Source organism: Ambystoma mexicanum, chromosome 7q, assembly GCF_040938575.1.
Source record: "Ambystoma mexicanum isolate Mex_15411 chromosome 7q, UKY_AmexF1_1, whole genome shotgun sequence".
NCBI lineage: Eukaryota > Metazoa > Chordata > Amphibia > Caudata > Ambystomatidae > Ambystoma > Ambystoma mexicanum.
In genome coordinates, this window is record NC_090941.1 from 997,698,329 (window position 1) to 997,714,881 (window position 16,553).

The 16,553-nt window shown below is 45.9% G+C and overlaps 1 protein-coding gene across 4 annotated transcripts in view; it reads left to right on the forward strand.

The window, feature by feature from the left end:
• Positions 1-16,553, forward strand: part of XRRA1 (X-ray radiation resistance associated 1) — a 624,270-nt gene that overhangs the window by 480,979 nt on the left and 126,738 nt on the right. For all 4 annotated transcript variants that reach the window (XM_069640151.1, XM_069640152.1, XM_069640154.1 and 1 more), the window contains one exon: positions 9,454-9,572. In XM_069640151.1, the coding sequence (XP_069496252.1) occupies positions 9,454-9,572 (119 nt within the window). The remainder of the gene's footprint in view (positions 1-9,453; positions 9,573-16,553) is intronic.

Consider the following 16,553-nt stretch of genomic DNA (forward strand, 5'->3'; position numbering starts at 1 on the left):
CTGGAATTGGATTTCTTTTTTAAGCTTTATTTTCATTTATTATTCACTGGGGAGGCAAGTGTTCCCATAAAAGGTAGAAGCAGAGCACCATACTGTTATCCCATCCTGATTCTGTCGAGAAGGACCAATCCCAAGGAGGGAATGTGTAGTAACCATCAGATGTCCATGTGTGAGCAGGGAGATTTAATGAGGAGACCTACCAGCTACTGCCACACCGCCGAGCAGGAGTCCCGCAACTGCTGTCATAAAACAAAGCCTTCTTTTATACGTGCACGGTGGAATGTAGACTCCAGCCAGCATTCTATATGACCTAACATCTTGCTTCCCAGAGGAAGGGGCTGGGTTGGGAGTAATGGGAAACAGGCAGGATGGGGAGGAAGTAGTAGGGGGGATTAAGAAAAGAGTTGGACACAACAGCTCAGTAGTATGTGAAATCGTTTTCCACATTGACATTGGAGAACAATGTCCTATTTTGAGTACTACAGCTTCAGCTCACCAGTTCCTTTAGGAACAGATTCTTCTGTCGGCTGCTGCGTGATGTCGAAGACTTGTTCCGTCCGCCTATGCAGGATTTCATTCCTCAGGGTCCTTGACTTTCACCACGTCATTTTGAGAATATGCACCTCCACGATGAAGCTGTTTTAAGTGGTTGAAGTGACTATTTGTGGAGGACAGGCTGGACATCCAGCCACATGCTGTGGCTCTTTACTAAAACTCATATTCATCCGGGGGGAGTTCAGATGGCTGCAATGATGTCTCCCTCTCATATGCACAATTGTTTTGACTCTGATGTTCACATGAAGGATAAGCTTATAAGTACATCCCTCTGCATTAGGAACTTTGCTGTGGTGAGTTGGATGCACCCCGTGATGAAAAGGCTCATGCATTCCATTACACCATTCTCTGCTGGGTGGTGCAGTGTTGTGTAGTGTAAATGAGAATTTGGTGCGTTAGGAAAGTATGCATTGTGTCCAACACAAATTGTACCCCATTGTCTGTTACTTTTGCTTCCACGGTTCCCTCACATTCGATAATGGCCCTGAGAAATGTGAGCACTTTCATTGTGGATAGTCCTGCCAGCTCTATGCCCCATTCAACGCACCTTAAGGTCTTTTGCATCAATACCAGTATGTGCGCTTTTGCTGGTCTTTAGGTTTCAAAGAGGACGTGTGTCAAACGCGTACTGTGTGTGGTACTTCCTTGGGTTGCAGGGACATGTCTGATTTATTTTTGTTTTATCACGCCTCTCCCATTGTTGGCAGACTCTCACTGTTGGTCATACCCCTCCCCTAGTCTTGATGCATTCCTCTGGGATGTAGACACATAGGAGGGAGAAAGTGATCACCTCTCATGATGCCCCTCTGATTTTCTGAAGATTCTGGAAAGACATGTATTATCAGGAATGTCTCACATGGCCCTTTTCCAACCTTCTCGGAGGCCTTACGCAGTTTTTTAAATTCAGGTTTGCAGTTGCTGGCCACTGGACATTCTGTTTTGCTAAAGCCTGGCAGTACAGTGACTACAATGGATTCACATGTGCTGCCAGAAATGTCAAATGGAGTTTCAGCTGGCAATCATGCCATATAATCTGCAACAGCACTATTTTTGACTGATAAGTAATTTAACTTGGCCTTGCCATGATCTCCATCATTCTGCAGTATATCCTAGGTGAAGCAGTGGACATCCCTGACAAGTGTATTAATCGCTTGAGGTCACTCCTAAAAGTGACCGGGAGGCCCTACATTAATATTTTGAAGTGTTTCAAACATCAAAATAGTTCTAAAACGTACACGGTTATACCTGGATGCAAAGGCTCTGCTAATTTCCTTTCCATTTTGTATCTGGTTGTGCACTCCAACCAATCCCTTGTCACTCGTATCAACGGATACCATAGAATAGCAAATGGGTTTGAACTGCTTCAACATTGGTCCATGGTTGATGTCCATTTTTACATTGTCAAACTCTTTCTGACACTTTTCTGTCTATACACATTTTGTATGTTTTTCCAGGGTCTCGCTGGATGTGTGCCTTAATCTTTGATGAACTTGGAGTAATACTGCACCAGAAGAAAGATTTTAATTGTTCCTTGTATGTTGGTGGTGGCACTCTTAGGTTAGTGTTCACTGGGTTTTGCTTTGGTTTGCTGCTTTCATGATACATCATGTATTCCAAATATTCTACTTCTTGGCACTTTTCTAGCTTTACTGTTGGTTTTATGTTCAAAACTCCATTTGGGTAGGCATTGTGTTCCTCTTCATTTTTGCCATCTTGGAAGAGGTTGACTGCAATGATACCCCCAAAGAGTTATTGCATAAATCTTTGGACAATGGCTGCGGATGCAGCTGGGCCAAAAGGCTTGTGATGGTAGCTCTATGTCCCAAGGGTTTGACAAGAGGTGCATTATCTCCACTATTCACACAGTTCTATTAAAAGAGAGGTGGATGCAAGCTGTAATGTCGTGAAGACTGAGGGTTCCATAGTTGGCAATATTAGACTGATATTTGGCAGAGGGTGTCGGTCCACACACATTCTGATGGAGTTATTGGGTTTCCTTCCTGCAACAATTGGTGGCAAGCACTTAGAACACTCAATGGGTGTAATGATCTTGTGATTTAATTTGATTTGAAGCATGTATAAATACCCAGCTGGGCAGATTGAATTCCATCCAAGCTCAAAAGAGGGATGTGATGCAGGCAATGCTGAATAGAGAATAGTAAAGAGCACAAGCAGGCCTTAGAATAACAGTTGGGATTTTACAGCTTTCTGAAAAGGCAGCACATGGCCAATTTCATGAATAGCCAAAGGAAGGTTATTCCATATCGATGGCCCAATTGAGTAAATTTACTTTTGGCCCTATTTTTTTTAAACTGATTTTAGAATGTCTAGAAGGGGAAGATGGTCACAGCAAAGATTGTATGTGGTGACTGATCTTGCCTTGAAAAACAAGTAAAGAGTCTTAAGATATCCTGGACTAAAATGGAAGCCAATGAAAATATGTCCTTGCTGTACTGACGGTATTAGCATAATTGACCTAAAAACATTTGACCTAAAACATTTGGCCGAATTTCTTTTACCTTTTGTTGGTCAAATTGAATTAAATATATATATGGGGGTCGGTAACCGTATAGATTAGGTTGAGAGGAAGTGGGAAGGGGTTGCGGGGGACTCCCCCTGCATTTTAGACTGGAAAAAAAGGTCAAATAAATTTGATCAAATGTGGTTAGGTCAAATGTTTTAAGTCAAATAGACCCAAACTGTACTGACAGCATCACATTTAGACAGACAGCAGACTAAACACACTGAAGCTTTCTGAAACCAAGCTGATATTCAGGGATGACCAGCATAAAGTATCTTGGCATAATTAATCTTGGAGTTGATGTGGGGCCCCAAGGGCATGATCTTCTTTAGGTAAAAAAGGGAAGATCCGTTGAAGGAGCCAGAACATATAAAAGTCCATATTAGTTACTTTGCCAATTTGTGAGATCTTATTGCCAAATCATTTCAAGATTCTTTACTTTGTTTGTATAAGACATGCGAAGGCCAAACAATGAGGGAGAAAGGGGAGCTATTCTTGTCAAGTACTTCTTTCACTCTGATAAGTATCAGGCTAACTTTGAGTGCCACTGGTTGTGCTTATTTGATGTTTGTACCCTTTGAGAACACCTATGCCATCTCTGAACACCTTTGGGCAGTCTTCCTTCCTGGGTAGCCTTACTTGGGCCTGCAGGCATTTCATGCATTGTTTTCAGAAATGCCAAAGATAGTGCATGCTTTACCAGGGTGGAGATGTACTTGATGGTGGCTTTTCAAATCCACCCTACCACTGTTGAGCCATCTTTGTCTTCATATCGTTTACCGACAATGGCTCTGTTCTTGAAGTTCAAGGTCATAAACTTGTTACCTAAAATGTGGATAGGGCTCTTCCCTTAGCCTTTGGCTTGATTTCCGTTTGAGTAAAGTTCTAACTTTGCCGCTTAGTTCCTATTGGTACATGCCCACATGGATACTGGTGTACTGTGAACCGGAATCTGACATCATTTATGATGTCTACCGATCTATTTGGAGTTTGTCACACCTCCATTCCACATCTGATGCACTCCGCTGTGATATTTTTGTGTTTGTTCCACCCATATCTGTTGCACTTTATTCTATGGCAAAACAAAAAGGTAATAGTTGGAAGGTTTTGAATTAATCGTAACCACAGGCACACCTCTGGGCAACCCTCCTGACCATTGTTTTTCAGCCTGCCAAGCCATTACAGAAGGGGAAAACAATACGCAAATGAGGCTTGGTCCCACCCCAAAAGGGGCAATCCAGCCCGAACTGCTAGGTCACTTCCCTTCTGCATGAGACCACAAGCATCCCCAGACATGTTTCACCCTTGTTGGTCATCATCAGTGAGGAGTACCTTGGGTCTCTAGGCCTGGCAGACTCGGGACCCACGTCTGGGCATACCCGTCCCACTCGGGGGGACGTTAGCAAAACAAAATGGTGATGGCTGGAAGGTTTTGAATTAATCATAACGATGGGCAGAGCTCTGGGCAACCTTCCAGACCATCATTTTTCAGCCTGCCAAGCCATTACAGAAGGGGAAAAACCATATGCAAATCTAGCAGGCGAAGAATGATGGTATGGAGGGATGCCCAGAGCAATGCCAGAGGTTAAGATTCATTCTAAACCTTCCAGCCATCACCTCTTTGTTTTTGCATTTTATTCTGTGCCAGGAATTTGGGTTGGGTCGGTAGTCTCATGTGCCATTTTGTTGCTTCCCCACATACATTGTAGACCTGTTTTCTTCCTGACGAGTCAAGCTGCAGTGAACGAGTGCTAATCCTTCCGAGTCATCTTCTTTTCTTGGTGCCCTGACATGCCTCACCATTTTGCTTTTGAGTTGTTCACACTCTTTGTTTTGGACTACCCTTATGCACCTAGTCTCTATCTCTATCATTCTATGGCTGTCTATGGCTTGTTCCATGTTGGTGGTGTTAGCTTGGCAATGCTTTGTTTAATTTTGGGATCAAAGGTGTATGTAGCATTAGTTGGTCTCTCATACTCATCTGTGATTCTGGTGAATTTGCAGGTGGGTATTAGGCTGCAAAGGCTTATGATGTAGTTTTCCACTGATTCGCCTTTACATTGTGTGAAAAATATAGTATCGTTCCAGGACTACATTTGTTTTGTTCCAATGATTTTTGATTCCAGCTTGGTGATGGCAATGTCATATTTTTGTTGTTGCTGCCATTTTACCCATCCCGACATTTATCAAGAATGGTTGGTTCTGGAAAAGTTATGAAGATGCGCAGACCCTCTGCTCCTAGGTAATTTAGGAGAGTGGCTTCCCTCGGGTCATTGTTATACCGGCTTCCATCAGTAGCCCAAAGATAGACTTGGAAGATGCCTATCCTCTGTTCCAGTGGAACCACTGGTTCTCCCAGTGTTTACAGGAATAGGCACGACACAGCAGTATTCTGCCTTGTCCTTTGAGGCCCAGGAGGTTCTTGTAAGGCAGACCATAAAATGTTGCGCGTGTTGCCGTGGATGAATGCAAGGAAGGGGAAGATTGTCACTCTCTGCCTGTCGTGGTATGACCACAAGGCTGCGGATGCCATTAAAGTAGAGGTGGAGGTTGCAAAGGTGTGGGTTGTACAGTACCAGGTGCTCTGTACTGTGGGTAGTATCTTGGTATGTGTCTGTGCTGGGAAGGTCCCTCCTTGTTTCCTATAGTCCATAAATGTGGGTGCAGACATAAGCAGGTCCTTTTTGCTAATGTAGGAATGGTGGGTGCCATTGAGGTAAGTTGTTTCTCCCTTTGTTTTGAATAATGCTGAGCTCCAATTTTGCAGAGGTTTGCTTTTGGTGGACGAGGAGTATGGCGCCTGGTTGGCTCTTACCACTTGCCTCCTCTTGATGTGTGCAGCAGGACCTGAGCGCAGCAGGATTTATCTCCAGTTTGGACTAGTGTGTCTGCACAAGCCTTTGGACTGTGTTTCATTTGGCCAGCGTATCAGCTAGAAATTCACCCCGCTGATCCTCCTCCGGGTCCGTGGGTTGTTTCCAATGAAGTCTCACCATTAGCACTCATCACCAAATGTGTAGTATCCACCTGAGGACCCCATCAGCTGCTAATTCACCGCCAGGCAAGATTCTCCCAACTGCTCCCTTAATTGCTGATTGGCATGTAGAATACAGCAAGCATCCTTGTTAAAACAACAGAATGCCTGTTATATTGTGAAGGACCACACTGTGTTTATCCCAACCTCATCTTGTTTGCAAATGAATTGTCATGGGACATATTCTCGATTATTCATCTGTTTTGTTGGTCTGCCACAATGGGCAGTTTGATTTAAAGTATATATAACTATATTTGAGAAGAAAAAATCATCCAACATGCCTAAGCGTACCAAAGACCAATATCTAATTTATACATGTTTACTATGCACTCGGCTCATTGCTATAATGCACCTTTGATGTGCTTTTGCACTGAACATAGGGGGTGGAATATACTAATTTCCATTCCACCAAAGTGCTTTCAGGTGAGGCGAACCCCATATGAAGTGATGTAGTACATAAGGGGGGAGAAAACCGCATGAATATAGAAGTAATGTAGCGCCAACAGTAGATGTGCAGCACTAGAAAACACATAGAATAAAACTCCATTTTGCGTAGGCCAAAAAAGCACAGGCTTGTATGATCGCGCTGTACCCACCAAACTCCATGAACCCAGTTCACTAGGCCCAACCTCATTAAGGCAGAATTAATCCACGCAGCCAGTTCTCACGGAAGTTCAGTTCCCTTTTGTCCATCCACTGTTGCAAATATTTAGTATCTTTCCGAGGAATGTGCCTGCAAGAGCGTGAGACAACCCCAGGCGCCGCAGTATGTCAATCCAGCTCCACTAAACTGCCAATAGGCCCCTAATACCCACCCAGCGTGCCCAACGCTATGCCCACACCACTGTATCCACCCCTACACCTCTGCATTCCATGATAAGTAAGCGACCCTCCTGTCCTAACATAAATCAAGTGACCATAAAAGATCCAAGCATGCGCGACTGTATTTCTTCCAGCATAAAACACAGCCTTTGTAACACGAGGTACCGGGAGGGATAAATTAAAGATCAATCCCACAGTGGATACCCTGAGTGCGGGAAGTGCAGCATCAAGGAAGCCCTTAATTGTGTGGGTCAGCATGACTGTATTTTATCCTCCCTTCCCCCGGCACCATTTTCTGCGCTGCCCAGGTGCATGCCACAGTGATGGACTAGGGAGCTTAGCTCGTTAGTTTAGATGTAACTTTGTATTATACAAGTAGCCTGACCTTCACCCAAGACAAAGATGAGCCCAGCTGACCCACTCGGAGACTGATCGATGGCAACATAAATAACCAATTGTAGCCTGGCATCCCCTATGGAGCAGGCCCATCTATACGGTCCTACTAATCAGTAGCACCTGTTCTTACTGTATATGATGACGCCACATGGCTTTTTAAGCTTCTGCTTGTCCTTAGATTAATCAGAGTGCTCTTGAGCAGCAGCGTCCTTTGCTGATATTTTGTATTCTGTACAATTAAACTTTTGTTATCCTTGCAACGCTGTCTCCTGGCCTATTTCCCTAGAGGGTTGTCATTATTCTGGAGTGTGCAGAAAAAGGGACTTGCCTTCAACATCATAGACTAATAATCACCCATGTTTTTTGAGAACTCTGAATCTTAGCTGTCTTGGGCTGTATCTCCTGCCTGGACACCCTCCAAGCTACTTTGATCACTTCTCTGGTCAACCAGGTTGGTTGGAAATATTTATACTGATTATAGGTGATTTCTGGGTCAACATTCATGGATAGTCTTAACACTATTCTCACTGCTTCCTGCTGTGTAGCTGTCAGAGTACTTATGTTGCACATTAGTGACCCTGTTCCCTTCCAGGGTCAAGCAGGACCTACAGATTGATTCTGCTAAATCATTTGAAGGTATGTGTGGCTTCCGCTGGCTAACCACATAGTTCGCCACTGGCTGTCAATAGACTAGCCATGTAAATGAATGAAAGGGTTGTTATCATCATAGACATCCCTTAGCCAGATTATGTGCTGTTTACATCCTGTCTGCCTATTTAGTTGGATGCCATTGAAGATCTGGTCATGCCACAGTCCACTAACACTGCTACCCCTACGAATTTCAGAACAGTGAAGGGTCACAGCCTCCTCCACATCGCGGGCTATTCCAATAAGTGAGATTCTGTTGAAAACGACGGGTGTTATTGCAGTACCTTTGCGCATGCCCTATATCTGCACTGGTGCTAATGTGAACATGACACAAACAGCGTTTGCACATTTATAAAGTTAATTTAACAGTGCCCTCTGTATCCAAAAAGTAAAAGGAAAGTTACTGTTCTACATAGTTTCATGGTTTCAGTGCAGACTAGTCAGTTCAGCTTTTATTCATTAGAACAAATAATTTCACATCAGACAGAGCAGTTGGCTTGGGCCATTTTGTCACACGCCCATTCTGCTCAAATAAATACATCCATCCGGGGTGAAATGACATATTGCTGCGGTGCAGGCTTGGACTGGCCTATAGGGCAATAGGGCAATGCCAGAAACAAAAATGCTAGTGTGGGCTTCAAAGGGGGTCACTTTCTTTTGGCCAATGAGGGGCAGTTTGGTGAGTTACTTCACAATGTGGCTAGACGTTTTTACCATTGTTACTGAATAAATATTCTTTAAAATGCACAATTTGCATCACATTGTATCAGAAAACATCCCCTCGGTTATACTCAAACAGTCTGTCACAAAAGGAATTCATTGCTATTTGCAACTGTGGGTCACTTTCTCATTTTCGCCCGAGACCATTTTTTCCCAGTCTGACCGACCCTGCTCCAATGCCAGCACATTGTGCACTGGTCCCGGGCAATCTGGAAGTGACGTGCACCGACTGAATGCATGCATTCTTGTGAAAATGGTATTGCGAAACCTCCCTACACCAGTGCAAAATTGCCTAGCACTGATGGGAAATTCCCAGACACTGGGGCACTTTCTAATATCATTTACAAAGGGAACTCCCCTGGGATTGTGCTAAAGAAAGGATTCTGTTTCGATGCCGTTTGTGCTCCGATCCTCAGAAGAATGAGATTGCAACCTTGTATACCTGGGATTTACTGCCTGGTGCAATGTCGGTGATGGTAAATTACGACCCGCTTCTGCCTTTGCTGTATGTGTTAAGCACGGGTAGGGACACGCCCTGAACTTTGCACATAGCGTCAGCAGTACACCTAGATCAGCATATGGCCTCTTGGCTAACAGTGCTCTAATGCGAAATGTTGGGACAGCTTGATAGCAGTTTTGCTAACATAATGTGCTTTGTTGGGCCACGTGTAGTTGTTCTCATTTAACTGGGTGGAGGTTGATGTCAGCAGCACCCACCTTAGAGGCGTGCAAATTGACTTATTTTCCATATTTTCAGGCGATCCACCTTTACTTACGAACTTCCTTCATGACCGACTGGGCATCAACATAATTCGAAAGAAGAGTTTCGAGCAGGGAAAACCCCATATCTTCATTCCTGTTAAGGCAAAAAGGAAGGTAAGGATAAGTGGCCTTTCTGTTAATCTCTTTCTCTCCATTCAAGTGAACTGTGCAAATACTGATTTTCCATACTAACGTTATAGAAAGTGAAGATTCTATTAAAGACACAGAGGCGAAGGATTATGCTTTCTCTCTTTACTTATTACTCTAGCAGCATATAACAATTACAACTCCTATAAAAAATTACAGAACCAAAAAATTTCTAAGATATTAGGCCTCATTATAAGTTTGCCGGTCTGGAAACAACGGCGCCGGTAAGCCTACCAGCACTGTTGATTCATGACCAGCAAAGTACAAGTCTGCCTGCTGGAGTGTTAGACAGAAACCTGTGCGGTTCCCTCTGTGACCACTGCAAAAGATTTAAGACTACAGGTGTTTGGCAGTAAACCCACTTGGTAGCAGTCTGTACCACCCAGATTTACCTGGTAGCTGTGGCTGAGCAGTCAGACTTCCCTCAAGAAGAGTTAGGCAGTATACAGAGCATACATAATAGGTACAGAGGCACAGTAGTACAAGCAAACACTGACCAGAGCTAGGTGTAAAAGTATATAATTATTTATTTAAAAGACACACTCCTAAATTACACTAGCACAGAAAAGGTAAGTAAGTCAAAACACAGTCACTATTACTTATATGTACATCCCTAGTTATTTGTTGGACAAGTCTAAGTTAACACCACTTATTTCCAAACAGAGGTGGGCGCTTAACGTTAGATGGCACTCCAACAAGTTAGTTAAAAAGGGAGGGAAAAGGTAAAAGTAATGAAAACAGCAAGACAAAACACTTTTCAGAGATCCACAGTGAGTTTAGAAAGGCAGTCTATTGAGGAGCAAGGAAGTTCGGTTGCCAGGCCCACTCTAGGGAAAGCCAGGCGAAAAGATGCCCAAGATCACACAATGTCACAAGTCTTTACAGGTGAGTAGAAAAGGTTTTACCAAGTTTAGTTAGGGTGTCCCAGGCTTACCCAGGGTCGAGAGCCGAGGGCTAAATCTACCCCGTACAATCGGTGGCAAGGGAAGCCGGGCGGAACACGGTAAATTTAAAATGGAAAGGATCCTCCAGCGGTGGCAGTTGTTCCTGGTAGTGGGTGCAAGTCGCGGCGTCGTCCAGAGGAGGAGAAGATCTCGTCGTGGAGGAAAGCTGAAGGTCGTTGCACTACCAGGGAAGAAACCAGCCGTGGAGTTTTTCCGGTTAAAAGGATGTTACCCCTCTTTCGCGGTTGAGGTAAAAAGTGGTATCCCGGTTGCCGGGGTGCTTGACACAGGCAAGGCGGCCACGAGATGCTTCAGGCCGACGAAAAGAAGGCAGAAACTGGTTGTCCCCACCAGTCAAGGGAAGAAGACGCTCCACGCGGGAGATCTCCTCTGTCGTTGGGAAAAGTGGTGAGACAGTTCCGCAGGGCTCCACCGGTGGTGTCGTCTTGGCAGGTCGGCTCGGCTTCTCCCTCTTCGGCTTCTTAGGTCCTGTGGCCACTTCTGAAGAACCAGTCCCAAAAACCCTGCTTTTATGCAGCAAACCCCCCTTCATACAGCCTAGCTGTCACTCAAACATGCTAAGTGGTGAGCGGGGTGGCTCACCACTTGGGCCAATCACACCAGAGTGCGACATGAGTTGGCAAGGCAACTCAGTCCAGGGTGCCTAAACCCCCTCCCACACCCCCTATGGTACCCAGACAGAATGGCACCACTTTGGAGGGCTTCTGTGCAGAAGCCCGCCAAAAGTGGAACAAAGGCTCGACTCGGGTTCAGGGTTACTCAAGTGAACCTAGACGCCATTTTGGCGGCAAGTTCTGGCAAAAAATCCCAACCGGTGAATTTATATTGAATAAATAAACCGGCGGTATCTTTAACATTGCACCAAAAAGTGGTGCTTTAAAATCAATGGGAAATCCCATTGGGAAATATTCCGGTGGAATATTTCCGTGGTATCCACTGCCACCAGCCAGAAACTCGGCGAGGGGGGACGGGACAGTACCGCCTCGACAACAGACCCCAGGGGCATTCTAATTGCCCCTACCAGTACTTCCACAGTATGATGGTTTGTACTGGTTAAGTTCCTAAGTTAAGACTAGTAAAGTCAATGGTGACTTTACAGACCCAGGGAGACAGTAGTCAGTCCCAGGGTGTGGAGTCTGTTTGGGGGTCTCTATGACACCCCTGTGTTACTGCACTGAGGGTGCTGTGTAACACACATTCAAAAACCAATGATAGCCTATGGGAAAAAATACCCCATAGCCCATAAGCACATAGCAAGTCACAGAAACACTCTCAAGTCATGCCCAAGAGTGAGGGTAAAAGAGTCTCACTCTTGGCAGGAGAAAAAAAAAAACCCCAAAAATCCACCAAAGCTGCTGGGGGACTCACTAGGTTAGGAAATTCAGCCTTAACAGAGAATTCTCCCTAACACTTGCCCCCCCCAGACTAAGGGACAGGAGGATTTAATCCACTCCTGGATGAACCTCATACCTCTAGTCGGTAACATACATCCTAGAGAGTCCATCAGCATTTTGATGGTGACACCCTGACCTGTGCTCAATGGTGAAATCAAACCCCTGGAGGCAGATTGACCATCTCAATAGTTTTGGATTTTCCCCTTTCATTTGCATTAACCACCTCAAGGGTTGGTGGTCAGTCTGAATGACAAAAGTAGAACCATACAAGTATGGCCTAAACTTCTTCAGTGCCCACACAATAGCAAAGCATTCTCTTTCTATTGTTGCCCACCTTGTTTCAGGAAATGGGGTGTTCCCTACCCTTCTCATCCAATTGGCTAAGAACTGCACCTATACCTACATTGGAAGCATCAGTTTGTACAATGAAAGTTTGGTGGTAGTCAGGAGCCCGGAGTACTGGAGCTTGGCAAAGAGCTTTCTTCAGGTTTTCAAAGGCCTGATTGCATTCCTCATTCCATTTGACCTTCTTAGGGAATTTTGGAGAGGATATCACATTCAGAGGAGAAGCTATGGTCCCATAGTTCTCAATGAAATTCCTGTAGTACCCAGTGAGGCCTAAGAAGGCTCTCACCTGGGTCTGAGTAGTAGGTGTTGTCCAATTTTGCACAGCTTCAATCTTGCTGAGCAAAGGCCTTATCTCTCCACCTCCTACCTCATGTCCAAGGTGGACCACTTTACTCTGTCCAATTTGGCATTTGCTTGCCTTTATGGTCAGATTGGCCTGCTCAAGCGCCTGCAAAACATGTCCTAAGTGGTTCACATGGTCCTCCCAGGAGTGGCTGAAGCCTGCAATGTCATCCAAGTATGCCATGCAGAAGTCCTCCATCCCAGCTAGAACTTGGTTCACCATCCTTTGGAATGTTGCAGGTGCATTTTTTAGTCCAAAAGGCATAACCTTGAACTGGTATAGGCCAACTGGGGTAGAAAATGCAGTTTTCTCCTTGGCATGGTCTGTCAGGGCTATTTGCCAATAGCCTGATGTAAGGTCCAGTGTGCTGAGGTACTTGGTTGCACCAAGTTTATCCACCAACTCATCTGTCCTTGGCAAAGGGTGGGCATCAGTCTTGGTGACTGCATTAAGAGCTCTATAGTCCACAGAGAATCTCAACTCTTTGGATCCTGCCTTTGGTACTAACACCACTGGGCTAGACCATGGACTAGTAGAGGGCTCTATTACCCCGAGATCAAGCATCTTCTTGACCTCACCTTTGATGTGGGTTCTGACATGTTCTGACATTCTGTAGCCTCTGCTTTTGACTGGCAGACAGTCACCAGTGAGTATATCATGCTGTCCCCAAGGGGTCAAGCCTGGTGAAAGTGAGAACAGGGGGGCAAACTGATTTAACATAGCTTTGCACTCCTCCTGTTGCTCAGGGGTCAGTTCTGAAGAGAGATTAACTCCTTCAACCTTTTGGTCCAAAGGTAAGCCTCTCAGGAGGTCGGGTAGAGCTTCACTCTCCTCCTCCTCCTCTTCTGATGAAGCTAGAAGCAAGGCTCCTACCTCTGGTCTAGAGACATAGGCTTTGAGGCGGTTGGTGTGGAAGACTCTGGGAGCTTCCCTGGGTTTGCCCAGATCCACCAGATAGTTGACCTCTCCAATTTTTCCCACAACCTTGAAGGGTCCCATACATTTGTCTTGCAAGGCCCTCTGCCTTGTTGGAAGCATAACTAGAACTAGCTGGTCTTGAGTAAACTCGACCATGTTAGCCTTCTGATCATGCCAATGTTTGATCAGAGCTTGTCCAGCTTTCAAGTTGTCACTTGCTTCTGCCATCATGTGTGACATTCTCCTTCGGAGACCTATCACATAGTCACTCTGACTGGCTTGGGGGAAGGAGCACTCTCCAACCCCTCCTTAATCAGGGCCAAGGGGCCTCTGACTTGATGGCCATAGAGAAGTTCAAAGGGAGAGTAACCTACTCCCTCCTGAGGGACTTCTCTATAGGCAAAGAGAAGGCATGGCAGTAGAAGGTCCCACTTCTTTTTAAGGGGTTCTTCTAAAGCACCTATCATGCTCTTCATGGTTCTGTTAAACTTTTCTACCAATCCGTTTGTCTGAGGGTGGTAGGTGGTTGAGAACTTGTAGGTAACTCTGCAGGTTTTCCACATGGCTTTCATGTAGTGGGACATAAAATGTGACCCCCTGTCAGAGATCACCTCCTTAGGAAACCCAACCCTGGTAAAAAATACCAAGGAGGGCCTTAGCTACAGCCGGAGCTGTAACAGTCCTCATAGGAATTGCTTCAGGGTACCTAGTAGCATGGTCTACTACAACAAGGATAAACCTGTTGCCTGAGGAGGTTGGGGGATCAAGGGGACCAACAATGTCAATCCCTTCTCTCTCAAATGGGACTCCCACAACTGGGAGAGGCACTAAAGGTGCCACATTCTTGGAACCAACCTTACCAGAAGTCTGGCAGGTATGGCAGCTCCTGCAATATCTATCTACTTCAGCCCCCATCTTTGGCCAATAAAAGTAGAGAGAGAGCCTTTCCTTGGTCTTCTTGAAACTCAAGTGACCAGCCAAAGGAATCTCGTGGGCTAGTTGCAAGAACTGTTATCTGTTCTCTTGGGGCACTACCAGGCGTTGGTAGGCTCCAGGTTCAGATCCAGTTGGTTCACTGTAGAAGAGGCCATCTTCCCAGTGTAACCTATACTTCCCAGGCTCTTGCCCATCAGCCTGAGAAGCTGCCTGTTGGCGAAGGCCCTCCAGAGTTGGACATTCTCTTTGTCCCTTACGAAAAGCTGACCTGCTGGGTCCACCTTCTGCCAGTAAGGACTGCAGCTCAGGATGGTCAGCCGGGTCCAGGTCTCCAATAAGTTCTGGGCCTCCTACTAGCTCTTCTTCAGAGTCTAGTTCAACCAGACAGGGTTGTACCTCCCTCTCAGCCTCAGCTGGAGGTGGAGTTACAGGTGTAACTTTGGACAACCTCGCGGAAGTCCTTGTTGGAAGCACTGGAGTGCTTGCTGTAGGTTTTGTTCTAGGAGTCTTGGGTTGCCCCTTTACTCCTGATCTGGTTGTTACTGCAGTAAGTTGCTCCAGTGGAAGAGGAGTGATTTCTGTCATCATCTCCTGAGATAAACCTCGCAGGGTTTTCTCTCTTGCAGGTTTGGTGAGCTCCTGTAACCTTTTACTAGGAGGCCTGGGGGTATGTGACACAACTCCAAGAGCTTTCAGGTCATTACCCAACAGAACCCTTCCTGGTACTTCACATTGTATACTGACAGGTATTTTCACAGCCATATCATTACACTGGATGAGAACTGGTAACTGGGGGACACATCTGCACAGTGGCATGATCTCTGCTTCCAAAAGGTCAGGGTTTTCCCAACTCCCTTGGAAGCAGATCCATAACCCAGGTTCCGAGTGCCAACCAGTCCCAATTGGGACCTTTTGGACCCAGTCCTGGCGCCAGTGGCACCAGGCTCATAAATATGCCCAGTCCCAGCGCTGGAAGCGCCGGGCTCATAATGCTTGGGTGGACTTACCTGCAGCAGACCATGCTGCTTACTTGCCTGCCAGTTGAGCCTCTGATCCTCTTCTGTTTGGAACTACTTTTCCTGTTGGGTGGGGCAGGAGCCACTCCCTAGATTCAGAACACTGGAACTCTTCTGGAAAGCAGGAACTCTTTTCTTACCTAGGCGTGGCTGTGGAAGGAGACACCTAAGCACTACAGGAGGCTATTTAAACCACACCCGATGGATGAATCTTGCTTTGCGTTATTCTGCATCCTCTGCAGCAGAACGCTCATCGTGTCTTCTGCATCTGATCCTGGGCCTAAGGAAAAAGGCTTACCATCCTGAATCCAGTCTTCAGCAACACCTATAAAGACAAGAAAGAACAGGTTAGCATTACGGTCTTCAGTGACAGCTCTTCACTTACCTGGTCCATCGGCTGTCACCAACGCCTCGCGCTGCATTCCGGCATCTGAAAGACAAAGGCTTACCAACTCTTCGCACACTCCGGAGGCCTTCGGCGCTGCATCCCGCATCTGAAAGACAAAACAAGGTGCGTTTAAAGACATTGGGGAACTCACGTGCCATTACTCCTTTCCACATCTAACCCAGTGGGTATTCCGGCACCCTGCAGCCGCTCCGAACTTGTACCTGTAAAATAAAAAGACAGTTAGAGCGCATCGTGAAGCAGGAAACAAGCGCTTACTTACGTGCTTCCAGGCGCTTCTATTCATCACACGGGCTCCATCTTCAACTCACTTCAGCCCGTCATCCGCCATCGCCGGAACCCTGCAAAACAAGAAACATCATTACTAAAGACTTTAAAGACATTAGAATTACTCGAAACTTACCGTTCGTGCAGTAAACGACGGACAGCAGTCCTCTGAAGTCAAGAGGCCTGCTCCCCTTATCCAGTGAAGAAACTGGTTACAGCACCCTGCCCCGAGGCAGATGGAGAGCACGGCGTTCACTTACCTAAGGTGAGAGCGTTAACCTTTGGGGTTCTACAGGAGAAGAGAAAGGGAAGAAGAGAGAGACATTCAATAACCCAGTTCCTTAATCCCATATTT